Source organism: Sylvia atricapilla, chromosome 4, assembly GCF_009819655.1.
Source record: "Sylvia atricapilla isolate bSylAtr1 chromosome 4, bSylAtr1.pri, whole genome shotgun sequence".
NCBI lineage: Eukaryota > Metazoa > Chordata > Aves > Passeriformes > Sylviidae > Sylvia > Sylvia atricapilla.
Window position 1 is genome coordinate 14,369,856 of NC_089143.1, and position 27,948 is coordinate 14,397,803.

General features: G+C 36.1%; 1 protein-coding gene across 2 annotated transcripts in view; it reads right to left on the reverse strand.

Moving 5' to 3' along the window:
• TBC1D19 (TBC1 domain family member 19) overlaps positions 1–27,948 on the reverse strand; it is a 46,569-nt gene that overhangs the window by 13,770 nt on the left and 4,851 nt on the right. For both annotated transcript variants that reach the window (XM_066317143.1, XM_066317142.1), the window contains exons 2-13: positions 24,452–24,524; positions 23,642–23,687; positions 21,816–21,891; positions 15,963–16,037; positions 14,941–15,004; positions 13,976–14,022; positions 12,204–12,314; positions 11,350–11,422; positions 10,520–10,558; positions 8,117–8,229; positions 5,123–5,197; positions 4,590–4,652 (exon numbers count right to left, since the gene is read on the reverse strand). In XM_066317143.1, the coding sequence (XP_066173240.1) occupies positions 4,590–4,652; positions 5,123–5,197; positions 8,117–8,229; positions 10,520–10,558; positions 11,350–11,422; positions 12,204–12,314; positions 13,976–14,022; positions 14,941–15,004; positions 15,963–16,037; positions 21,816–21,891; positions 23,642–23,687; positions 24,452–24,524 (855 nt within the window). The remainder of the gene's footprint in view (positions 1–4,589; positions 4,653–5,122; positions 5,198–8,116; positions 8,230–10,519; positions 10,559–11,349; positions 11,423–12,203; positions 12,315–13,975; positions 14,023–14,940; positions 15,005–15,962; positions 16,038–21,815; positions 21,892–23,641; positions 23,688–24,451; positions 24,525–27,948) is intronic.

Here is a 27,948-nt window from a genome sequence, read left to right on the forward strand (position 1 = left end):
ATGTAAATATTTTAGTGAACAAATATCAATGTTTGAGTTGACATTATTCAGACAGTTTGCAAATTTCACAGAATCACAGAATCACTAGGTTGGAAGACACCTTCAAGATTATTGAGTCCAACCCAGCCCTACACTTCAACTAAACCACGGCAGCATCGAGTGCCACATCCAGTCTTTTTTTAAACACATCCAGGGATGGTGACCCCACCACCTCCCTGGGCAAACCATTCCAGTACTTTATCATTCTTTCGTAAAAAACTTTTTTCTAATATCCAACCTGTATTTCTCTGCACAGCTTAGGACTGCATCCTCTCGTTCTGTCAGTTGCTGCCTGGAGAAAGAGACCAATCTCCACCCAACTACAGCCATCTTTCAGGAAGCTGTAGAGAGTGATAAGGTCACCTCTGAGTCTCCTTTTCTCCAGGCTAAACATCCCCAGCTCCCTCAGTCATTCCTCACAGGGTTTGTGTTCCAAGCCACTCACCAGCCTCGTTGCCTCCTCTGGATGTGTTCAAGCATCTCAAAGTCCTTCCTGAACTGAGGGCCCAGAGTTGGACACAGCACTCGAGGTGTGGCCTCACCAGTGCTGCTCCTGCTGGCCACACTATTCCTGATCCAGGCCAGGATGCCATTGGCCCTCTTGGCCACCATGGCACACTGCTGGCTCATGTTCAGCTGCTGTCACCAGTATCCCCAGGTCCCTTTCCTCCTGGGCACTGTCCAGCCACACCAGCCCCAGCCTATAACACTGCAGGGGGTTTTTGTGGCCAAAATGCAGGACTCAGCACTTGGACTGATTAAACTTTATCCTACTGGACTCTGCCCATCCATCCAACCATTCCAGGTCTCTCTGTAGAGCCCTCCTACCATCCAACAGATCAACACATGCTCCCAGTTTAGTGTCATCTGCAAATTTACTGATTAAAGACTCAATTCCCTCATCCATGTCATCAATGAAAATATTGAACAGAGCTGCCCCCAGCACAGACCCCTGGTGGACACCACTGATGACTGTCCCCAGCTGGATGCAGCACCATTCCCCACCACTCTCTGGGCCCAGCCATGCAGCCAGTTCTTAATCCAGCAAAGGGTGCTCCTGTCCAAGCCATGAGCTGCAGCTTTTCCAGGAGTGTGCTGTGGGAGACAGTGTCAAAGGCCTTGCTGAAGTCCAAACAGACAACATCCACAACTCTTCCTGCATCCACCAGGCAGTCACCTGGCCATAAAAGGAGCCCAGGTTGGTCAAACACAACCAACCCCTCCTAAACCCCTGCTGGCTGGGCCTGATACCCCGGCCATCCTGTAGGTGCTGCATGATGACACTCAACATAAACTGTTCCATTACCTTACTGGGTACTGAGATCAGGCTAACTGGCCTATCAGGATCCTCCTTCCTACCATTTTTGTGAATGGGCATCACACTGGCCAGCTTTCAGTCATCTGGAACCTCACCAGTGAGCCAAGACTGTTGGTAAATGATGGGGAGTGGCTTTGCAAGCTCACCTGCCACCTCCCTCATCACCCTGGGATGGATCTCATCTGGGCCCATAGATTCATGAACATCCAGGCAGCTCAGCAGCTCTCTGACTGCCTCCTCCTGGATAACACAGGGACCATTCTGCTCCCTGACACCATCTACCAACCCAGGAGGACAGTTGTACTGAAGACAAGTCATCCTCTCACTAAAGTCTAAGGCAAAGAAGGCATTAAGCACCTCTGCTTCTCCTCATCTGCAGTTACTAAGTTCCCTCCTACATCCACTAGAGAACAAAGGCTGGTCTTACACTTCCTTTTGCCATTAATATATTTATAAAAACATTTTTTCATTATCCTTTACAAAAGTTGCCAAATTAAGTTCTGAGCTTTGGCCTCTCTAATATTTTTCCTACATGCTCTAGCAACCCTCTTTAATACTTGCTGAGAGGACTTACCCTCCTTCCAAAGATGATACCTCCTCTTTTTACTTCTAAGTTCCTTCAAAACCTCCTTGCCCATCCAGGCTGGATGTTTGCCTCAGCAACTCATCTTTCAGCACACAGGGACAGTCTGTTCCTGTGCCCTCAAGATGTTAGTTTTGAAGCACACCCATGTTTCCTGAACGTTTCCTTTCTTTTTAAGGGCTGCTTCCCAAGGAACTCTCTGAATAAGTCTCCTAAACATGCCAAAGTCTGCCCTCCTGAAGTCCAGTGTAAGAGTCTTACTAATGTTCCTCCTTGTTTCATCAAATATTGAGAACTCTATAATTTAATGATCACTATGCCCCAGGCTGCCTCCAACCACCACATCTCCCACCAGCCCATCTCTGTTTGCAAACAGCAGATCTAACATAGTCCTTCCCCTGGTAGGCTCACCCACCAGTTGTGACAAAAGGTGGTCCTCCACACACTCTAAGAACTTCCTGGATTGCCTCTTTTCTGCTGTATTAAGTTCCCAGCAGATGTCTGGTAGGTTAAAGTCACCTACAAGAAAAAGAGCTGGTGATCCCGAAACGTTTTCCAGCTGCTTATAGAGTAAGTTGTAACTCTTCTTCCTGGCTGGGTGGATGATAACAGTCCCAGTAGGATGTCAGCCTTCTTGGCCTTCCCCTTAATTCTTACCCACAGGCAATCAACTTCATTGTCATTAATTTCAACACCCACGGCAACAAAAGCCTCCCTATACAAAGGGCCACCCCTCCACCACTTCTCCCTTGCCTTTTAGCCATCCGGCGCAGTGCTGCAGCCATGTGAGTCATCCCACCATGTTTCTATGATGGCGACTATATCATAGCTTTGCTGCTGCACCATGGCCTCCAGCTCTTCCTGTTTGTTACTCATGCTACATGCACTGGTAGACATGCACTTCAGCTGGGCTACTGATTTCACCCCTAACTCAGGTTTACCACCCTTGGGCTTACTTCCAGACAGCCCAGCTGCATCCCCTTCCCCTTTCAAACCCAGTTTAGAGCCCTCTCAATGAGTTCTGCCAGTTCATGAGCTAAAATACTTCTGCCCTTAACAAAGAGATGGAGCCTATCCAGTTCCAGCAGGCCAGGTGCCAAAAGCTGTCCCATGATCAAAGAACCCAAAATTCTGCTGATGACCAACCCTTGAGCCACTTGTTGATAGTGTGGGCTCTCCTATTCCTTTCATCATTTTTTTCTGCCAGCAAAGGGTCTGAGCAGAACACTACCTGTGCTCCTGTCCTATCTACCACTTGACCCAGTGCCCTAAAGCCTCTTTTAATTGCCCTGACACTCCTGCTTTTTTAAATCTCATCACTGCCAGTCTGGAGTATCAGCACTGGGTAGTAATCAGAGGGCTGAATCAGCCCAGAAAGTTTCTCAGTGATATCCTGTACCAGGCCTCAGGGAGGCAACAGACCTCCCTGTGGTTTGGGTCCAGTCGACATACGGAGCCCTCTGTACCCCTCAGAAGGGAGTCACTCACTACAACTACCTTTCTTTTCTTTTTACTGTTAGAGGTCGTGATCTGTCTGACAGATGAAGCATTACTGGGAAGCTCTCTGGTCAGATCATTTTCTTCTACGTCATCTGGCTGACCCTCCAGATCCAGGGCCTCATACCTATTCTGAAGTGGCACCTGAATAGGTGATGGGAGTCGAGAGTAAGTTTTAATTCTGAAACAAGATCTTAATATTGTGTATACTTTAAAATAAAAAAGGTCCTAATTTCATGAGGTTATAGTTTTAACTATTAACACTTAAATGCTGAATTATATGTAAATACGCTTGAATACTATGCTTAAATAGCACTGCATATTTTTATATTTATATGAACCAAGCAGCATTAAGAACAGTTTCTTGCCTAGTTAAATTACTTGCAGTTTTATATATTCCCATCAAAGAAGAAATTATTTAGTTTCACATAGCTCTAAACAAAAAAAAAAATTAAGCAAGTCTAACATAACAGATATGACTAATAAAATCAAAAGCACTGTGGAAATGTTAAGTTTGCTGCATGACAGTTATGTTGACACTGCAATCAACTACACATTAGGAAATTTATAGATGTAATGTCCTTCCATAATTATGGGCATTTGATAGGTACCAACAAAGATAAATTCTTTATAAATTAGCTGGATTCCTGATTGCTAGAAACAGCTTTGTGATGGGAGCAATCCTACAAGTAACCATACCTGTCACTACCTTATTCAGAATCAATGTCTTTAATTTAAATATACATCAATATGCTTATTGCAACAGGTCACTGTAAAGCAGGATAGTTTTTTAAATGGAACGCTGAATATACTTCTTAAGTCTTAATTTCTCTGTACACAACAGCTTTTAATTATTGGGGATTATTTATTGCAAAGCTGGAAAGGAGAAAAACATTGCTGATTTCACATTTTTCAGCTTAGTGCACTGGAATGACATTGTGTATGGTCCTTCATAGCAGGAGTTTTAGAAGCTTGCCCTGCTTAATCTGTTTAAGTGGCCAAGTTTGCTATTCAAAAAGGAAAGTATATGCAGCAAACAGATGTATCTGTCCAACTGTACTCTGCCTTACAAAGGCAGTTCTCTCTCCAAAGATGATACAACCCCACAGGAGTATACCTCCTAAGTTTTCTAACCAAAAAATAGTTACATACCTGATATAAATAATCCTCAAATACAAAATAGTAGTCATCGTTACTTGCTGTCAGCTTTACATCCTGTAATAAGAAATACAAGAGTTTGAATCCAAAAGACCCCTCTTCAGACTCCCATGGAGGCTGAAACTAACACGGTGATAGAAGACACTGTTTCACTTTCATTCAAAGAACTATAGTTAAGCTTAGACTCCACATTTTAAAATAAAAAAATGCTTTATTAACTTGATGATTAAGCATTCAGAGTTGAAACTTGAAATGGAAGCAGTCATACCCTGTTGGCTCTTTCTCACAAACCCAGTGACTCCTTCAAATGAAGATATCATTCCTTTATGACTTAACGGTTCAGCTCAAATGTCTTACATGAGAGACAACACAGGCACAAGGAATAAGTTCACAATAATACGTTCACACTAATTACTTTTACACTCCTCAAAACCATACCATCTACTATTTTCTTTGTTAATAAAACCAACAACAAGATACCAGTGTGATAAGCACATACATCACTCACTGTTTAGTGAATTACTTACTTTGTAAATCAGGCTGTCCACTAAAAGGTCGTGTTGAATCACATTTGACTTAAGCTGTTCATAATACAAGATGTCCTAAAATTAAGAATATTGCCTTATTATAAAAGTGTCCTGTTATGAAACCCCTGGCATTAGATCTACACCCTCACTGATGAACTGTTGGCAGGTCATGACCCATTTTTTAGCTACTCTCACTATTTGATTGCACTATTGCATTTGCCTCTCAAATCTAACAAGGACAAAGCAAAAATTGAATCAGATTACATACAGAGAAAACAGACAAAAGAGTTAAAGGAAGACCCTCCTGGTAAATCCTCGAAGAGGGTCCTAAGCTTATTCTCCTTTTACCAGAGATCTGTGAAATCTTCTTGTAAAGTATATCCTTCTCCATGCAAAGATGATGACAATCTGTTACTGTAACTGAGTTTTCTATTGTTTGAATGATACAGTGGGGACTGTGGCTACTGATGCTAATCTAAAAAACCCTTCTGATAAGGCAGATACACATAATGCAGCCCCATTATGAACTTATCACCTTATCTAATTATTAAGTTTTTAAACCTTCAAAACTACATTCAGTAAAACATAGTAAAGCATTACTCATTTTTGCAGCTGGAATTTTCAGTATTAAGATTTTCCACCTATTAACTCAAAAAAATTAGAGGGAAAGAAAAGCCTATCAGCAAATGAACAAATTTCTTTCTTAAGTAGTTTGATCAGCATGCAGAGAACAAACAATTGTGTAATACTATGAACAGAAGGAAAAAAAATTAAACAGATTCTCAGTAAGTGTGTGCCATCCATTTTGTGCAATGAGATAGACATCCACAGGAAATAACTGTGATTCTGTGACTCAAGACCAGATGATTAAAGTACATATACAGCAAATTGGACTATTTACACAGACAATATTGACTGTGACACTGTTCACCTTTGAATGTTTGTCTTTGCAATCTTAAAAAGGCTCTTTTAACACGCTTCCTCTAAAGTGTACCATTACAAACAAAAACTGAGAAACAGTTCATTGTCAGCCAATGTGTTTATACACTTCTAAATAATCCTGCATACCAAGCTCACAGTTTATCATTTTTATGATTACAATGCAGATTGTTAGTATCATCCCTTGCTTGGCTGTAAATTAGCTTTATACAGAGACTGAGCTTTACTGAATAAAATTTTCCAAACAACAATATTGGATGCTAGCCCACACAATGCTGCCCATACCGAACCCTTATAATGTTTCACATAAAAGAAAGGAAATTCACAGTTCATGTGATTTAGAGATTCATACAGCTATAAATGTAATAGAGTCCAAACTGCAAATCAGAAATATTACAGCAAGGAATGTCTGCAAACAGACAACTCAACTCTAGCAGAGAAACTATTTACAAGAGGTAGAGAAAAGAAATGTTTGATAAATCTATAGAGTCTATATGAAATTCAGCAGATCGTAAAACAGCTACATGTATATAGAAATTGCTTTGCTATACTTTACAAAAAATAAAGCCATGTATTCAGTCTATGCAAGAAGAACATCTCAGGGTGTTAGCATTTTGGCAGTAGTCACAGCCTACTTCTGTGTAAGAAACATTAGTAAATGTAATGCTTGAACTGAACCATGGCTATTCAGCTTATAACACAGCTGTGGTAGCCCACATGCTATTCTACCTGATCCAGGGGCAGTCTGCTGGTGTCACTCAGAAAACTGATCTTTTATACTCATTTCTATTTTTAGTACTTGAAGGCCATAAAACAACTTTTAGAAGCCGGGATGAAAAATGCTATGCAAAAAGAGTCTTGGAAAAGAAGACAGAAGATTATGACAGCTGTTACATTAGAAGAACAGTTTCAGTTTTGCATGACAAAAAAACATTTACATGTACTTACCTCACAGCTTAAGTTATTTTCTCCAACATAGTGTATCTTGTCCCAGCTTGATAATTTCTGGTTTTCATGGGGACTGAGGGTGCATTTTGTATCACTGTTTTTCAACCCTTTATTTCAACAATCTCAAAGTAGTAGACTAATTTCCCAGTCTGCATCACTTCATCTGCCCTTACCACTTTGTCTCAAAGTTACCACTACCATTTTCTAGCCACTTTCTAGAGTTCTTTCAGCATCATCACAAAGTACTGTCTCACCACTAATTCCTTGCACACAATCTACTCAGTTCAGTCTCAAGGCTCTGGATCCTGCAAAATGTCTCCTAAAGGAAAATTTCTACTGTACTCAGTCTCAGAATAATGTATGTGTACATAGTTTATTTTTCTTTTTCATCTATAGACAAATATGTGTGTAATTATCACAAAGTAAATAATTAGGTACATATAAAAGTCTCACAAAGTGTCCCCAGTTATGCACAGATTTTAAAGAGGGAGTTACCTTTTTAAGATATATAAAGTATAATGACTAAGGCATGGCTTCAGATACTACAAAAACCTTCATTGTTGAGGACTTCTATCAAATACAAGGTACAATGAAAAACTGTTGCTGTACAAGGGAATGTGGAAACAACCCATGTCTTACTAGCTTCTCTCTAAGTCTTTCTGATTGTACATATGCAGAGTATATGCCATTATAAAGCAATTTGTAAGATATGTAAATCCATATGATGACAGGGTCAAACAAAGAGGAAAATGATATAACACAACTTGTTATAAAATTTAGCAAAAATATGAGAGGTTCAGTCCTTGTCCCAGATCTTTATTCTTGCCCCCTTCTAAAAAAGTCAGCATTATATAAGAAATTCTCAGGAGACAGACTAACTGAATAAATTGTTCTACAGTATTTTGCTCATATATCTATTAAAAATTAGGAAGAGTGGCAAAGACTTCACCACAGCACAGAGGTTTTTTAAATCATAAAATGTTTATCAGTTCCTGTGATAACTCAGTAGAGCATTTCTATTTTGGAAAAAATATCACTAGAAGATATGCGCTTGCACTTTTGTGTTCTCACCTAGTCTTCACATTTTACTCTCCCTTTGCCACTTACCTCTGGCTGATTAGAAATGTTAAGGATGAGAGCCCACAGATCAGCTCGGAGTGCTGTTGGACATCCCTGACGAACATACTGCTGAGCTGCAGCACTATCTTGCTCTGCTAAAACTGTAAGAAACAAAGCACATAAAGAGTTGATGTAGCATACGACTTCTATCAAATACCTTAATATTTAACTTTAAAAACTGGCTTACCATGCTGTAAGCATTAGCAAATAGGAAAATACTGAAAAGTCCAGTTTCCAGAGTGCAATTTTTAAGTAATTCCTTGGGAAACAAGGCAGTTGGTATTAATCAGCAAGGCTGTACTACTTTCTGTCATAAAATAGGACTTAGTATGTACACATGGCTATATCAAGGCTAGTTGCAGCTATGAAGCTGGCATCATGCAGAATAAGCAGCCATTTATAGCCAAAAAATGCTCCTGGTTTAACAATGAGTAGTAACTCAGTTCAAATAGGACACTGTCACCCATTATGGCTTTTTTCTTCTTTTCATGTTAACTATATGAGTATCTCCACAGATAACTGTGGGGCCAGAATTCTTCATTCTAGAGTGTACTGTCATGTTCTCTCATTATTGGTATATTTACTCTAGAGGATAAAGACCTTGAAAGATGTTAGTTTGCCTTCATATTGACATAAAATAAATACTCTGCTGCTGACAGGTTTGTTTATTTGGGTCACTCTTGTGAAGCTTTAGGCTACTTTGTCAACAAGGGCCTCATGCTGAATGCAATACTGTATATACCATAAAACAGATTATCTTGTTCCCTACTTAAATCTATAAACTTGAAAGACATACATCTTTAGCTACTGTAATCTGGTAAAAGCATTCCTCACCAAGGGTATGTGATTAACTGTACCCTCATACCCAAAATGTCTTTCACAAAAGAGAGAGAGTCGGAGAAATTTCTGGGTTATTATCTAGACATTACATAGTTGTTTGACTGCTATTCAGAAGTTTCCAAATCCATATCCTCTAATTTTCCTGAAGTGTCTATGAGGCAGTTTGCTTTTCCATATCTTATATCACTGAATTTGATAGTCACAATATCTGCTTTGATATGACTTAGAAGGATAAGGTTTGGAATTAAATATCTATCTAATTGATTTTTCTATCCTTCCATTTTTGCTAAAATACTGACTAGACCAGCTTGCCAAATTTTTGTTTACCTTGCAGAGCTCTAACACAGACACTTATATGATCCTGCATGAAGAGGGCAAAAAACCCCCATTCCTACCTTCTCTACAGAACTTCAGAAACACTGGGATTCATCTTGGCATCCACCTTATTTTTTCTTATTGACATACAAAATATTAAAAAGTTGTTTTGGTATATACAAGATGGGTTTTATTAAACACAATTAATTAAAATTCTCAGACTTGGCAATATATCTAATATAAAAAGCAAAATCAATACCTTAGTGGCAAACAAAGTCACAACTAACACCTATTAGAGCATGCAGCAAGATTCCCACTGAATGAAAAGGGATTTCAGTTTACGGCCAAGATACTTACATACTTACAAAATTATTAGTCTTTGAATATAGGAAAAGCTAAGGCATTTTCTAGAATAGAACTGCTTGGTATAGACAAGAGATGATGAACATGAACAACAATGTAGAGTTGAATGAGTGGCTCAAGAAGTCCAGCAAATATAGTTTATTTGAAAGAATGGGAGAAGAACAGAGAGGTGGACAGCACCTAATGAGCTGCTCTTGGATTAGAAAATTGACAGTGCAGGACAGAAAGATGACAACAAAAAAAGTAAGAAAGAAAGATCATTGCTTTGTTACTGCAACAAAAAAATTAGGATGGAGCACTTTTGGGACAGTATCCTGCCTATTTTTTCCTTTGGTGCTAATGTTCAGCAGGAATCAGAAGAGACAGTAATGAGTAAATCTTTTTGTATGTTATTTCTTAACCTACAAAAACAATCCTGGAACTTTTCAGAAAAAGCAGTATAGAGAGGCAAGTAAGTGAATATTCCATAGAGGCTATGCACTGCAATATTCTGCAATTGCAAGTGATCATTAAAAAGACTATTCTGACACAAAGGCATAGATCCTGTTACAGTAATGAGAACTTTGTGCACAGAGAACGGACTCCACAGAATTTTGATTTTAAACTGAAATTCAGTAGTGGAATAAAAGTTGTCTATGTGCTTCCTATTTTGTTTTTATCTGGTACTACTGGTAGACTGCAAATGTTTGCTTTTCTATCCCTGTCTAAACGACAACAGTATTAGTGACTGTCTATCTAAGTTACAATGGTATTAACGGTAATGTTTTGTGCTAGTCTAAGTTCTTAAAATTCTAAGAGGTACATGCAAATACAAATTTACTAAATGCATTCTTAACTACTCACAGTTTATTACAGATAAAAACAGATCCATACCTTTCTGCCCAACACGTACATGTTCATTTTCAAAGAACTCTAGAAAATAAAGACACAGAAAATCATGGCAAAAAATAAATGAAAAAGACAGTCCAGCAGATAATGTATTTTGTATTTTTACCACACAGCATTACATTTAGTGGCATTTCCAGCTAACATCACTGAAAGTTAACATGCATCAGAGTCAAAGTCCTTTTTCAAAAACTAATCTTGTGTTTCAAAAGCACAAATATCAAAGCAGAACTATACTACATGATTTTCAATTAGGCAAGTTTCCATTTAAAAAGAAAAATCTCATGATACTACAGAGATTTCCATTTTTATGTGGAAAAAACATTTTAAAACCTCTTCCTACAGCAACAGATGCATACATGGAAAACCAACAGACTTTATACACTATTTAAGTTACTGAATATTAAAATATATTTATGTCCTGAAATATTTTCTTGACAACAGTTATTTTAAATATGACTGTATGTATATATGTGTATATATATGCCTCTCTGTTAGCTGGATTAATATTTGTGGATCATTTCTGTATTTCTGGAAATAGGAAATGTGATTTTCTAGATCCTGAGGTATTCAAACATATCAAAATTAATGTATTCTCTGGTTAAAGTGACGACTGTAACTCTTCTCCAAATCCAACTCTTCATATATGCAATGTTTTCTATTATTAGCTATATTTTACTATGAAAGTCACTACAATCATAGTTACAGAACAAATATTCATGGTTTACTATGGGAAAAATACACATAGTTTTTGATAATTTCGAAGATTCTACTCATTAGTGTTCTGTTTGAATGACTAGAGCATGGCATTAGCTTACCAGGAGGCACTTGTGCTGAATCATCAATACCTAGCTGTCCTGTATTTAAGCCTAGTTCACTAAAGTCTTCTTTCTGGAAAGGAACAGAACCATAACAAAGTAATGAATATGCTGAATTCTCTAAATCACTTGACTTTTCTTCTAAAAGGCTTAATGTAAGTATTTTTTGGACCAAATTAAGTTCTTCTAAATGCACACATTTGAAACAGAATCTCACAATCAATTCTTACTCTAATTTTAGTTAGAAGTCCCAGTTTGCATGTCAAGAATGAGCTACACCTGGATGCAGTGCAGTGGTGAATGAAAGATCTCTTTTCCAACTCAGGTGAAAGTTTTTCTACTAGCATAAAATCTCCAAGAGCCTCATCAATGAAGCATTAAGAAAAATTCTCCTATATAAGACAATAGTACTCAAACACTTATTTTCATTTACAACCTGACAATAAAGAGATTTAAAATTATATTGAGAAGAAAGTGAGAAGCAAACTCATTGCCAGACTACTGACCTTGTAGAGCATCTGCAGAATTAAGATGTGCTACAAATCTGAAATTTCTTGTACAGAAGAAAAATAAGTGAATAACATGTACAGACGTGTATTTTTGGCACAAATTAAACCTGTGTGGCATAAAATGAAAACTTCCCTACTGGCAGAAAAATTACTTTATGTTTATGTTTCATTTTTCATAGAACTTCTTTATGCTCTGTATTTTAACTTCATATTTACATTAATTTTCACATTCAAAAGGAGAAATTTACAATGACACTAATGTTCTTTTTTATTCATTAGAATCATTTTCATTAGCAACAAAAAATAACTCTTATAGAAACTCTTATAAGAAAAAAGTATACTTACCAATTCTGGAATATCTTTAACTTTTAAGGGAACTTGAATTAGTCCCAGATGATTTCTGAAACTAGGCTGCTCTCCATTTTCATAATTTGGGTTTCGAAGATTCATCAATACCTTAAAAATTGTAGCTCTGTCATTTCTTGCTTACATTCAGAACTCTTCTCAACATCATCAGCATTACAAACAGTACACTCAGCACTAAATAATTTCCCACAATTTATACAGATGCAAATGATCAAATTATGTCTCAACATTTTCAAAATGAGAAAGTACTGTAATTTTTTAAGGAAGCTAACATAGTCTACTTTGAAAAGTCATCTCAATAAAAAAGCAGAAATAATTTTTAAAATATGCAATTAAGTGCTGGCTACATAGTAATGTCTTGACTAAAATTTACATTCTCATTTAGGTTATGCCAATAATACATTTCTGATGGCTACAGTATCTAAGATATTCTTCAGAATTTTCTCTGAAAGAATTTTTATCCATCTTCTTACACTGGCAATCTTACAGAGCTTCCAAAACAAGTGCAACCTAATTATTAATTATTAATATTTAACAATCAATTTTTAATATACTTCATTAAGTAAATACATTAATGTTCATATTTAATATCAATAATGTTATTGACAAATAATCAATATTATTTACCTAGTAACTAAAACAATTCCTCATTAAATAAAAATATATCAAAATACCTTCTTTCATATAAGAAAAAGAAATTACAAAATTGAAAAGGTAAAGTAAATATAATTTAAAGGACAAGGAATCATGTCAAGGTAAGGAAATGTGATTTATAAAGGAATCTTAAAGGAATTTTCAGTCTCTTACATCTGTTATTCCAATGTATAGAGTTTGATATGATGTTGAACTACAAAGATTCTTTCTAGCATGAATTTTCAGCTCTTATGAAATTCTTTCATAACATCATACCTCTACAACTCTCACTCTTTTAATTTTTGTAATACCATATAATCTCACTGTTAGACTTGTTAATTTAAAGAAACTGCAAACTCTGGAAAGAAAACAGTATAAAAGAAAAAGAGAGTGATCATGAGGATCACTGAATAAAGCTAAAAAAAAGAAATGGATTTATTTACAGATCCAAGATTAAAAACACACCATGGCTGTTGGTACAATGATGGAAAACAAAATAAATAAAACATTTTCAACATGATTTTGATTAACTGAACAAAAGGAGTAATATGTAATAAGTACTATTTTACTATGATGTTCTGCACTTGAGTCATAGAAAATGATGAATAATACTGATATTTAAGACTTTAAAGATTCCACTGTCACCAATTTTTTAATGGTTCAGTTCAATTACGTTTAAAAGCCTTGAAATTCCATACAGTCCTCTTTCCTGTTTGTTTTTTTACAACCTTCCTAGATGACCTACAATTTCAACTGCACACAAGTCTGCAACCTACTATCAAACAGTCTATTAGCTCATGAGCTTAATATATTGGAATTTAAAATGTAAAATGGTTTACAAAATCAGTTGAGAATCACTCTCCAAGGGAAAAAAGTTGGGCACAGACTATGCTTTAGAGAAGTTTTTCACAGGTACAATTTAAAACTGCAGTTTAACAAAAAAAGAGACAATAGCATTCTGCTTTTTTAACCTAACATGGATTAATAAGAACTATACCATATTTCACTTGTTATAAATGCTGAGCATGAAACAGACTTAGCAATTATTTTTCCTGCTTCATATAAAAGACTATAATGGATACGAGCCCATGGCTGAGTGTTGTTTCATAGAGGCTTACCTCAAGAAAATCTTTAGGTGCATAAACAGGTCGGAAAAGACTTAGATCTGAAGTAAGATTTCAATGACATTATGTTAAAACCAAAAGATAAAAAAAACATGTGCCTTATCTATAACACAATCTAGAAATTTAAATAACAGATTAGAGCAAAGATCAAAATAACACCATCACAAATATTACGGCAAGAACCACCATATATTCTGTCATGATTATGCTACTGATAATGCCTTATCTTTGTAAATCTCAGATAAACTAAGAGGAGAGTGTTCTTCAAGGTCCTTTCCATACCAAACCATTCTATGATTCTGTGAACAGTAGTCACAGGAACCTTTTATTTACTCCTCATAAGTGTTTAGATTGAATCATTCTTAGACTTACAAAAGGTGATTTTTATTTTTTAACAGCTTAGATTGTTGAATTACACATACTGCTGTCAAATGAAACTGGGGAGACATACTAAAAAAATCCATGAAAAGTGTTTGCCATCAGAGAGGTGGTATGAATACATGTGTGAATACAAACCAGCACCTCTGCAAAATCCTTTTTAAGAAACTTGACTATGAACTAACATGAGAGTCAGCTTTGCTCTCCCAAAGTATATCACTATTATTCTGAGCAAGAGTTATTTTTATCTTAGAAAACATACGAGCTTAATTATCCATAGTTCCAAACACTTTCTGTTAGTCTAAGTTTACAGTAAGAGGAGCTGTGTCCTAGTTGAATAAATCTCTAAAGCACTGGAATATGGAGTATTATACAATAACCTCTCATCAATGATTCAATCTCAGTACAATAATTTGAAACAAAATAACTATGCAATAGTTATATGACGCATTACCAATGAAAGAAACATAGAAATCAATTTGCCTTGAAGAGATTAGATTAACCTTTGACCGGTAAATAAGATGTGCGTGCTGCCTTTCTATGTACAAAAATTTAATGCATGTAAATTTAGTTGACCTTACCTGGCTCATCAGTTCCCATTTCATTCCATTTATTAAGAAGTTCTTTTTGTTCATTTACAGGCCTCTGAAAGGCACAAAAAAGAGTATCTTCTTTTTTTCAACAGAATGAATAAAAACATGCTTATTTCAAATACGTATCCATTTCAACTATACATTAATGCAGTGTTTTACAAAATAGCAACACAAATTCATTTGCTTACAAATTATCCCTAGCCTGAAGATACATTACACTATAGAAAGCCCAAGTCCCAGTTCCCAGAAGGAAAGAAGCCCACTAAATAGTTTTCAGTGTTTAGTAATGAATTTAGGATATTTAGTACTCAATTTCGTGTTACTGAAGATTTAGTGCCCATTCCAAAGAGCTCTTGGACTCTGTCAAATTCTTGGCCCTGGCAGTCATGAAAATCAAACAGAGCCACATCCTTTAGCTCATGATGAACCAGAGGTTCTGCTACCTATCACATAGGTATAACAGGAGATTAAAGCCTCTATATTAATTTAAACACCTCCCCCCACAAAAAAAAAAAAAAAAAAAACCAAAAAAAAAAAAAACCCCAAAAAAAACACACCCAGACCAGAATGAATGACAAACAAAATCAGCAATGTACCAGTATCTCTCTCTCCTAATACTCCGTTGAACTGAGTACCAGTTCAACTACAAGTTCAACTACATGTTGAAGTTGTGCCCTCTCTGCACACAAAGCACATTGTATAACACACAGGCTTCGAGTCTGCACACAAAATACTGTTAAGAGCAATGAACACAGTAATTAGCTTTCCAACATGCTGCTCCCTCAAGAGGATAGTTACTGCAACAGCAAAGAGAGAAATCTCGTCCCTTCATCTCCCAAGTTGAGCTGAGGCATTCATTGCCATCATTCTGCATTAAAATTTAGATACTGAACCTGCAGCTCTTGATAACCATGTCTAAAATGAAGATTACACTACAAGTGTGCAAGATGAGGTGTGCGATATTTCAGAGAAAATGTCAGTTTGAAAACAGAAAATTAACAATACACTACCTTCTGTGCTAGTGGGATATTGAGTTCTGTGCACATGCTGTTCAGACTTTTCAGAATTCGCTTCTCCCAGCTTCCCTAAAAAACATGAAAGATAAATTACAAGGAATTTATTTTTCCTGAAAATTGAATTTACTATACAATAACAAGCAGTTTTTCTAAGTCAGATATATATAAAAGGATAGCAAGAGTTACTGACTGGTATCTGGAAACATATGAAGGGAATATTTACATGGTTCTTTACATGGAAACAATAGATCAAACAGATTTCATTCTTTACAACACATAAAAGAACCAGCAAATTAAGTTGTTCACATTTCAGATCTTTAAAAAAGCATGTATTTCACAATTACTGATCTTTATGAATGCTTAATGATCAAGCCTCTTTATAGATCAACATTTAACAAATTTTTCAAGCATTTATAAGAGATGCATAGCAAATACCTTCTCCACTTGGGGCCTGAAGAGACTGGCACTCTTTCTCCACAAAAAGTATCTTAGATATTGCCAGAAATTAAGGAAAGTTAGAAATATGGTATTCTGTAATGCTTAAAAAAATAGTTATACTAATCAGTGCTATGGAAATAGTTCTCTAATCAGAGAAAACCAGCAGACAATACCTCAGTGGCCAGTGGACAGCTTAAAAAGCAACCAGATTCTTCTGACAATTGTACAATAGTGCCTACTCCATGGCTAATGCCTCTGAAGTTAATGCTAATTAGTATTGACTTCCTTGTCAATACTATTTGTACTTTACTTCCGTGATTACAGCACCACTGGTGGGTTTTATACTTAATTTAGTTTTCTGTGGATGACAAGCCAGGCCTCGTTCACATGAATGCAAAGGCTCCTCTTAATTTCATTTAGTTCTATTTATTACTTGTCATTTGCTCGACACAAATTTTACAACAGTTAGTTATTGTTTAACCACAGTCCTTAAAGTTCTGTCCAAAAGAGGCTGCAGTTTATTAAACAGGAAGCAAATGAAGGGAAGGGCAGATGTTCAATTGTTCTGTTAAAAAAAAATCAAAATCTTGTCTATAATTGTTTCATTTTAGCTTTCATTTACAAGATCATTTAAAAGATCCTCTCATACCTTTTTCCATCAAAAAAATAGCTATCTTTCACAGAAATTTTTCCTCACAATCAAGTTATCCCTTCACTTTCTTTTGCATAAACAAAACATATCTGAGTTTTGACTGTAAGGAATGTTTTCCAAATTGCACATTTTTTATCATACTCTGTATAATAATTTTTCTTTAACTGTATTATCATATTTAAATTTCTTTCAAACGCTGCAGTTACACAACACCATGCCATGAACCAGTTCATCTTTCACAAGTGGTAGTATCAAGCATTAACTATTTTGCTAAGAAGTTCGGTTTTGTTGCTAGAGAAATAAAAAGTGAGAGAGACCAGGAAGATTACTAGGCCATATAGGATAAGAAAGTGGAAATGGAGAATACACAGGAAGTAGTAGCAAAAACAAAGCTAAAGGTACAGTCTTTTTTGGTAAAAGCATGGTCCAAATCAGATAGCCCAGCCTTCCTGCCCAGCCAAATCTTCAGTGTCCAACACTGTCTCCCTAAAGAGATTATTCCAATGGCTGATAGTTCCTTATGTGAAAATTTTCCTCTTCTCTCCAATCAGAATCTCCCCAGGAGTAACTTGTACCCATTACTTCTCATCTTTTCCATGTGACACTGTAAAAAGGAGTCTCCATTTTCTCTCTAGTCTCCCTTAAGTACTGGAACAAGGTCTCCCCTAAGCCTCCCTTTTTCAAGACTGAACAAACCCAGATCTCTCAGCCTTTCCTCATATGTCAGGCTTCCCAGTTCTTTGAACATCTCTGTGGCCCTTCTCTGGACCCTCTCCAGTCTGTCCACATCCTTTCTTGTACAGTGGGGACCAAAACTGAACACAGTTGGTCCAGATGTGACCTGATAAGTGCTGACAAAGTGGGATAATTGCTTCTTTATCTCTGCTGGTGATGCTCACATTGATGCAACCCAGCATCCTGTTGTTTTTCTTTGCTGCAGCAGCACACTCTCCACTCATATGGACCTTGCTGTCCACCAGGTCCTTCAGGCTCATTTCCTTCAGGCTCTTCCCAACCAGGTAGATCCAAGCCTGTGCTGCACTCCTGGATTATGTTTTCCCACATGCCAGACCTTACACTTGTGCTTGTGCATCATAAGGCTCTTGTTAACCCTCTCTTCCAGCATATCCAAGTTTTTCTGCACAGTGACTCTCTCTTCTGAAGCCCTTCTGACTTCTTCCTTCTCCACTTGGTTTGGCACCATCACATCATGATACCATCAAAATAAAGGCAGGAGAGGTGGGGGGCATAAGAAAGGCAATAGCAAAGATATGCTTAAAGATATGAAAGCTACAAAAAAAAGAAGAGACAGATGGCAGCTTTGCAAGACCAAGAACCATCTAATTCCAAAGAGCAATGGAGGTCAACACAGTCGGTGTGACTTACAACTGCCACACCAGGCATTAATCCACTTATTGCACTGGGGATGCAACATGTTGGTAATAAACCACTTATACACAGTCATAACCTGCTTTCAAGACCCAGTAAAATATATTCAAATAAATGCAAAAAAGACAAAACCGAAGTGAGAGTTATACAGCCTTTCCAAGCAAGATATCATGCCCTCTGTCCAAGACAGCAGTTACTTGAAGTGAGCAGAAACTGAATGCACTGTTCTGAAATAAAACTGAAATAAAAGGCAGAGGCAGAGCTTATAAAGTAATTTTATTGATAGGAACAATACATTTAACAAGATGATTCCTCTAGTCTTATTCAATACTAAGAAATTCAACACTATGAAAACACACCATTAGGATTGCTATGGTTACAATTATTCAGTAAAATAGCTGAAACTGAGGAAGCTAGTACTGCAATTTGGAAACTATTTCACAGCATCACAGAATGGTTTCCAACACCTAAAGACCCCTGAAGGAGGGGAGAAGGATTATTAACAAGAGCAAGTGTAGTGATAGGACAGGGAGGAATGGATTTAAACTGAAAGGGTAGGTTTAGATAAGATACAAGGAAGAAATTCTTTACTGTGAAGGTGGTGAGACATTGAACAGGCTGCCCAGAGAAGTTGTGGATGCTCCATGCCTCAAAGTGTTCAAGGACAGGCTGGATGGGGCTCTGAGCAACCTGATATAGAGGGAGGCATCCTTCCAAGGGAAGGTTGAAACCAGATCTTCAAGGTCCCTTCCAACCCCAACCATTCTATGATCCTATGACTTAGAGTTACTACTCATTGCCATTAATGCTCTATCCTTCACTAAAACCCTGGCTTTTTTTCCGAGGTAGGAAAAGAAAGCAATATAAAAACTTCAGTCAGCCACCTATAAGAAAACAGAACCAATGTGAGGAGAAAAAGGGTTAATTATGAACATTTTAATACCTACTCTAGAAGAAATATTAACATCCTTTTAATCATTGATTCAAAGTAATTCCAGTAACTATCAGAGATGGTTTTCTGGGAGTAGTACCCTTATTTCCAGATTTCTGAAGGAGAGCAAAATTAATTAAGATAGAAAAGGATAAAGAAATTGTCAACAAACTTATAACAGTGGAAACAGCGTCTTAAATGGTGACTCTAATAAAAATAGAATATGACAAATATGACTTATAGGAACAATATTTTTCTGTGGAGTCAAATTTTGATGACAGCACCAAAATATTTTTTCCAACTGCTGTGATGTTAAGTGAAAATAAAATAAAAATTTTAAAAATCTACTCACAAATAAAAAAACCTGTCAGAGCATTAATTAGATTTTCAATACCTATGGAATTAAATTATTTTCATTTTTATCTCTTACTCAAAAGGTATTAGCAACCTGTACATTTGTATTTTAGCTATTTCCAAATATTTAAAACAAACAAAATCATTGAAACACTGACTTTGTAAGCTTTTTACATTGTTTATTCATCTTTAATCAAAAAGAGTAACAAAACAAAACCTAGTTGTGATTCAATTGCTCTGATGATGCTTGTTTTCTTAGAGGCCCATTATCTACAGTGATGAATGTGTGTCACCTTGAAAATCAAACACTCACATGTACCTCAGTGGTTTTAGAAAAGATAATGTTAGTTCTCTAACTCTGCATTTATTACTATTTCACAACTACCATAATTTACCAGTATTTCTCTACGGAAAGGATTCACAAGTCTTTGTCAAAGAGCAGTATTTCAAGAAAGGGTTTGAAAGAGCATGTACTTGTTTGGGGTAGAGTTAACAACTACTTCATAGTAGTTAGTATGGTGCTTTCTTTTATATTTGTGACCAAAAGGGTGTTGATAACACACCGATGTTTTAGCTGTTGCTGAGAAGTGCATACATAGCTTCAAAGTCTTCTCTAATGCTTCCCCAATGACAAGGAGGCTGGGAGTGCACAGGAAAATGGGAGGAGACAGAGCTAGGACAGCTGACCCCTAGTGAGCAGTGGGATATTTCAGACCCTACAACATCATACTCCAAATAAAGAAGCTGGGATAAAAGTTGCCTGATGTTGGAAAGTAATGAAAAGTATTCCTGTTTTGCTTTGTTGATGTGTAGCTTTTGCTTTGCCAATTAAACTGTCTATGTAACACAATTTCTCACTTTTGCCGTTTTGATTCTCTCCTGTTTTGCTGGGGGAAAGTGAGTGAGTAGCTGAGCTGCCTGCCAGGGTTAACCCACCCAAGGACAGGGATGATTAATATTCTTTGAAATAGGGAACCAAATTTTGAAACCAGCAAACACAGGACTTCTCCTGTTCATTTTTTAATTACTGGAATAACAGATCTTTCTACATAGAGCTAAAAACACTGCAAGTACTACATACACTTTTGTAAAATAATAACCCATGAAATTGGTTCAGACAAACATGCATATAGATATATTTCTGTGGTTTTTGCATTAATAAACTAATAAAGAGTATTTCTTTTCAGGCAACAAACTGTGGCTTTACATTTCACACCACACAAGAAAAATGGATTTAAGCAATCTTTAGCCCCAAATCCTAAAGACTGAAACCTAAGACAGAGAGATAAGACTTAGAAGAATAAACAACGTGATTGTAAAAGTAACACAGTTTGTTGAGTATTTTGTAAAAGAATAGTGAGTGCAATGTATTTCAAGGCACAGTGCAGTTAAATACACTTTTATCCCTACCTCAGATGTTTCAGTTAGATCATACTTTTGAAGTTTGCTAATTTTTTTTACATTTTCATGTGGGATTCTCCTGTTTATTTCAAATGACATATATTGGCCAAAAAAACACAATGTAAAAGTATTTTTTCCTAACACCAAAATCCTCATTTAATCTTTACAGTCCAGTTTCTCTTCTTCTTCTTCAATATGCCTTAAGCTCCTTAGCTCTATATTTTTCATCTTCCTTTCACATTTCTAAGTACTAAATTTATCTCTTCTTTCTGAAGATCTCACTGTCTCTGCAGCCTTTTATCTTTCATCATGAAACTGCCTGTGTCCCTTCAAAAAAATGTTTTTATAACCCTAAGTGAAATGACCTATAGCTACCCCTTTTCTTCTTTTCAATGAAACCAAATTCTCTTCTTTGACATATTCACATCATCTCCATTCTACCTCTATTTTTTACCTACCTGCCACTATATCCTATTTCTCTCATGGCTGGAGAATTACTTGAGCATTTCCCGTATTTATGTAAAATGTCACATATACAGTATTACTATTAACTTTGACACACTTACAAATCTGTGCTTTTCCTAAGGTACAAAACCTAGAAATACAGAACAATTCTATAGAGTACATCTCAGATAGTCTAATTAAAGATCTGATATGAATGGTAAAATTGGTAACCACCAACCTGTGCTTTTCTCATATAGGCTAAAGGTTCTTTAATATGTTCAGGCGGCGCTGCAGGATGACAGGGCGAAGGAAACCTTAAGAAGAAAATAAGGTAAACTTTTAATATTTTGATGTTTTATTTTTCTTAATTAATCCTGCATTTGTAAACCTAAATATGACTTCTTTCATGAGAGCACTAGCAAAAGCACAAGTGTATGTTGATCAAAACTGAGTATTATTTTTAGAAGTATTTTTTCCTCATGCATTCTATGGATACAAATAAGATAACAATATGCAAGAATTAATAACAGTTCAACATGAGCTCTTCTTGTATTAAAAATAATGTTCCCTTATAATTCCACATATTTATAAAAAAAATAAAGTAAAATAAAATAGAATAATTACATTAACAGATCAGGTACTTTTAAAGTGTATTATCTTCACATTATGTCATCTTTATGATTCCTTGGAACTTTCCCTCTCCAAGTCATCACATCTTTTCAAGAGACAATCTACTTTTTTTTTGAGTGTCTCCTTTTAAAAATCAGTAGTGAACGTGTGCATGTCCAAAGTAATTAGAAGTTTGAGGTTTTGACTTAATACAAGTTGAGTATCTACTCATAAACTGCATTATGACAAAATATAAAAGCTGGAACAAAAATTAAAAAGCAAAACAAACCACTAATTTATCTTTCCATTGTGGAGGTTATTTCCAATGAGTTTGTGCCAAACATTTCATCCAGCTAAATTTTAAGTGTCTCAAATATCTTTCAGGAAAAAAGTTTACACATAGCTTCTCTAACAGCCTGAATTTTCATTTGTTTGAATGCTTCAATCAACTCCTATCATATGTTTTTGGGAAACCCTCCCCAAATTTCTTCCCATTTTTGACTGATAAGGTCATTCTTGTACTTGGTGAAGATTTGGTATGGACTGTTCTGTCCCAGTGTGTAAAATAGAATCAATACCAACAGATTTCAGAAATGCTGTTTCTTGGCTCTTCCACAATGCTCATGAAATCATGGTGTTCATAGTTAATTTCAATTTTCAAGGGCTAATTTCCTTATTTTGCTGCTTATTTCCGTGCATTAGCCCTAGAGACAGGTAAATATTTTTCCCTGGAAAGATATGATGAAGATGAATCCTTACTAACAGATGGAAGCATTTTGCTGAATTAAGTCCCTCATACCGCTAAACATATATTGCGCTAAACTGGTAACTCTAATAACCTTATTTAAGTTAGCACAAATAGATTAGCATACACATTTCTTATTTTACGGTTGCATTTATGGCTGTATCTGTTATGAAATCCACTGTGCCAGAATGTAAAGAAAAATTATGCTTCCCAGAAGTCTAATCCAAAGTTTGCTGAAAAATAATAAAAGGGAGACTTGACTGATTTTACTGTGTTTATAAACATATCCGAGGCATGATCAGCACTGACCTGGGAAACCTAGAGATCCAATTTCTTCAAGATTTTAAAAAATAATTAGTACAACAAATACGTGCAATGCTGTGATAAATACCTCAATTACAACTCATTTGCAGCAACTACCTCATTTACATAAGAATTATGTTGGAAGTAAAGCAAAAAGAAAAATACAAAAGTAACTACAAAATGTGATGATATTTATCTCACTTATTCTTTAAAATGCACTTGAGTCCAGTATTTTCACTAAGATGAAAAAGAAATAATGGCACTCTAAAAACAGAAACTAAGCAGGTACCCTTGCCATGACAGATATTGCAGATTATAGTAACACACCATACACCTCTATAAACAAATGGATCAAAAGTAAAACATGTGAGTAGAACTCATTAAGTGAAAATACTAAATAAACTCACACGTTGAGTTCACTATAAACAGCATTCTGAAGCTTCTTTTCCCAACCTGTCAAAATAAAAAAAGAACCAGAAGACAACTTTAGGAATTAATACTAACGGAACATCAATCAGAGGTTGCTTTGCAGGCACTGGAGTTTTATGTCTGGTCTCAGTTCATGTCTACCTACCAGAGAGACAGGAAAGGACAAGGAAACCTTAATCTAATTAAGACAGGAAAACTGCAAGTTGAAACCTCTATAGAGACCAAATATCCTTTATTTCCAGCTGCTATTCAAATAATTACAATACAGTTTTGGTTAAAAAATTTACATTCTATTTTTTTCAAAGCCATCATTTTATTAAACCAACAATTAATACCAATAGACACAGTGTTCCTGATGATTATGAATCTTGGATCATTTATCATAAAATCTTCACATTATAGTAACATAGCCTACTACTTTCAATACAAATTGGAAATTTAACTAAAGGTAAAATTTTCAAGAGTATCACCATGGAAGTTAACTTCCATTTTCAGAAGTGATTGAACTCTCATTTAACTCAGAACTTTCAAAAAAATCACCAGTCTCTTATAAAATGATAAAAGCGCTCTGCATAGCATGTTTTTCAAAATGCAGATGGAATCCAAGAACACTTTCCCTTTAAAATTTTCTCTATCTGATTTAATAATCTGGAATCACTGAATGTCTGCTCCTGGCTGTCAGTGACCAGACACCAAGCTCCACAAACTACTGTTTTCATCACTTATTTCACATATGTTCTTACATACATCTACCCTATTCACAAATGTATCAATGAAGCATTACAAACCTGATGTCTTCAGAAAATCCTTAATATCTTCTTTTAGTGATTCCAGCTTAATTTCTGGTTTGTGTAGGCTAACCTAATATGAAAAATAAATAATTAAGGATCAAGAACTAAAGCAAAGTTACATTATTCAAGTTACAAAATAAGTCATGAACATGCTTAAGGTTACGCACAAAGCAAACTTCTTCCTTGAGCAATGGCTATAGCAGTCAAAAATATCAGTTAACATTTTTCTCACTCAGTGTCTGCCTTTTTCATCGATGCTAAAAGGTGTATGTGGGGAAGGAGAGAGAATAAAGGAGTAGAATATGCAATGAATGCATATTAAACATACACATTTAATAATCTGAGCAAATACTCCACATACTTAGCCCAAATGCTAGACTATGCACATTAAGAATTGGTCATAAGGTACATATGGAAAAAACTAGAAGCCAGTCACTGTATTTCACCTGAAAGAATAAAACTGAAAACATTCCATAATTTTTCAGTTAACCTCCCACAGTTTACCTCTTTCAGGTAAGAAATGTCATTTTCAAAAAACAAAAAACAAACAACTCGACTGTGCACCAAAATTTCCCACTGCTGCTGTAACTACTGGGTCTATACGAACTCTTGCAATGAAATGCACTCAACACTAACCAGCACTAACCAGCTTTACAACCATACCATGACACAACACAGATGGTGCTGCACGTCTTTCAGCAACAGCAGGACCAGCAGCTACAGCATCTCCTTCTAAAGATATACCAAGAGGAGAAAACAAATATGTCACCAAGGTCCAAAAGGACAACAAGCAGAAATTCAGAAGTTTCTGTGAAGTGCCTTCTAACACATATTCTCCTAAGCATGGTACATGGCAATAGCTGATTAACATCAGATAAAAAAGCTAAATATTTAGAAAAAAAACTAGCAACACTGCATGCTAACTTGACAATAACACCTGAAGATCTGTGTGTCCACAGCCAAGTCAGCTCCAGGCACATGCTAGAAGCATATGGTCATATATCATCAGCATAGAAGTGTGAGACATCTCTTACCAAAAGCTACTCAACAATATGCTATAGGTGTATCAGCTACTGATTCCACTGCAGCAAGCTTTCCTGCTGCAATAGAATTTTAGTTATTATTTAATTAAAAATAATCTTTCACCAACTTGTGCAGTTTTCCAGCCCTAACAGCACTACTGACAGCATGGTATGCTTTAAGTCCATGACACATAACTAAAACTCAAAAATCTTGTAATATGTCTTACAGTTTATACATAGAAAAGGGTGTTTCTGCACTGGAAAAATTGGTCTAGGTGAATTCACAACGCAGAATTTTAAGGAAACCTTTTCATGTTCCCCAGATGAAAAGAGGAATGGACAATAATGGGGAGAATTACAGCATCAGCATTTCTGATCTTATTTCAAGTCCCCTTGCCATTACAGGTAAGGAGGGCATTTATATTTGGTATACTGACTGCAATAGCTAAGAGACTGTAAGCATGCTTATCAGAAAGACAGGTCATCATAAGCACAGACCAGAAGACATGATGAGTTGCATAACTCATGTCAAATGAGAAACACTTATTCCATTCAGCACAATGGTAAAAGCTGGCAAAGGATTGTTGTTAATGTCTGGGACACAAAGATTTTTATGCGAGTTGTATTGAATACTTGAGAAGTAATTTATGAAGAATTCCTTCTGAAGCTACTTTGATGGAAGCTTTGTCCTTTCTGGACATTTGTCAGGCTGAGGGTTTTCTCTACTGCAAGGCACTGTTTTTGTGCATCTCCTTTAGAAATTTTAAATAAAGTAAGACACATCAAGCAGGGCAGATTTTGTCATACTGTTCCTCAGAAGTTTTTGTGCACCCTTTTGTAAATGTTCAGTTCTGTCTTTGGCTAATTCTAATCTCAGGGTCCATAGGGTGTTTATCTGTCAGGCCTGGCACACTTTTTAGATTATCAAAAAAATCTCCGCACAAATACAAGTTATTGACAGATGATAAATCACACAAAAAATGAAAGTTCCTGTACAATCTGCTATAAAATGGGTTAATTATCTTGACACTGAAAATAGCACAAGAAATGAAGGAAGTGCAGTCAGAACAGTATTTTAATGCTCTGCTGTTCACACACCTGTGAGCTCTTGGTTTATTAAGGAATATCTGACACTCTATTGACAACAACAGGGGTTTCTTTGGAGATTCCTGGAAGTTCTGGAAATCAATACAGCATATCACATTAGAAGTCATTAAGTAGTTTAGTCCACAGACTACTTCCCATTTTCCCTGTCTGGCCAAAAGAGCAACAGAGGTCTTTCTCATAAACTGCTGTTCCAAACAGAGCCTGTTCCCCAGCTGCAGAACACAAAATGCAGTGACTCTCCTGTATGCAGCAGAATGGCAGTCAAAAAGGAAACTGATGTGGTTGAAAGCAAGCAAACGTAAAAGCACAACAGTAAAATAGTAAAGTTGGTGGAAACAGTAAATTGATTCACAGAGGAACTGAACAGAGATAAACCTATTTGCAAATTAGCATCTAAATTTGAAAGTGGCATTCAGGTCATCATGACTGGAGCAGCATTGATCATGCAAGAGATGATCCATCAACGACAGCACTCAAAGAAGTATAGGAAAATAACTAGAGGACCAGCAGCATACTACTAAGAGGAGGTTTGACAGAACAAAGTGTTCCAGCATAACTCCTGTGTTAAGCTATTTCTTTTCTCAACAATCAACACTGCAGAGAAGCGATCCAACTATCCAACTGAAATGTGGAATCGCATCAGGTGAACATATATTTTTATCCTGTTGCAAACAGTTCTGCAAATAAGTTTACACAATCCTAATATTTTACAGGCTATCCACCATAATTTCTCTTCAAAGCCTTTTTTGTTTAGATAAGCATGTACCCTCTCAAAGCAATTATTACAATTATTACTGTTCAGTATGTTTTTGCACAAGTGCACAATGCTTTTCAGTGTTATTGCTATTATTTCCCAAATTACAATAAAACACAATAAATTATATTCCCCAAATATAATCCATGTTTAGAAGTAAATTCAATGAATGCTAATAAATACTCACCTTTCCTTATGTACTTCATTCTGCCATAACTGGACTTTATCAGGACCAAGCTGACTTGGTAAAAATTACTTCAAGCACAACCACAACAATTTCAACATAAACACTCACTAAAAACTTAAAACTTTACAACTTCAAGGGACAGATTTTAGTTTGGTTATACATTTCTGTAAAAGAAAGAAGAACCATTCTGAACGTAACTAAACAAATTTCAGTAACTGTAAAACTCTGATTACACTGACAATTTTCCAACCCTTTTACATTTAAACATGAACTACACTAAGAGAAAAAGTATTATAAACTTTCTTATACAAGTAAAAACAATCTGGCAGATACAGAGAGCTTCAATCAGCCTCATATGGAAGTATACAGCTTCAAATGTTACACTGTGTTACAAGATATGAGGATATATTTTAATGATGTAATT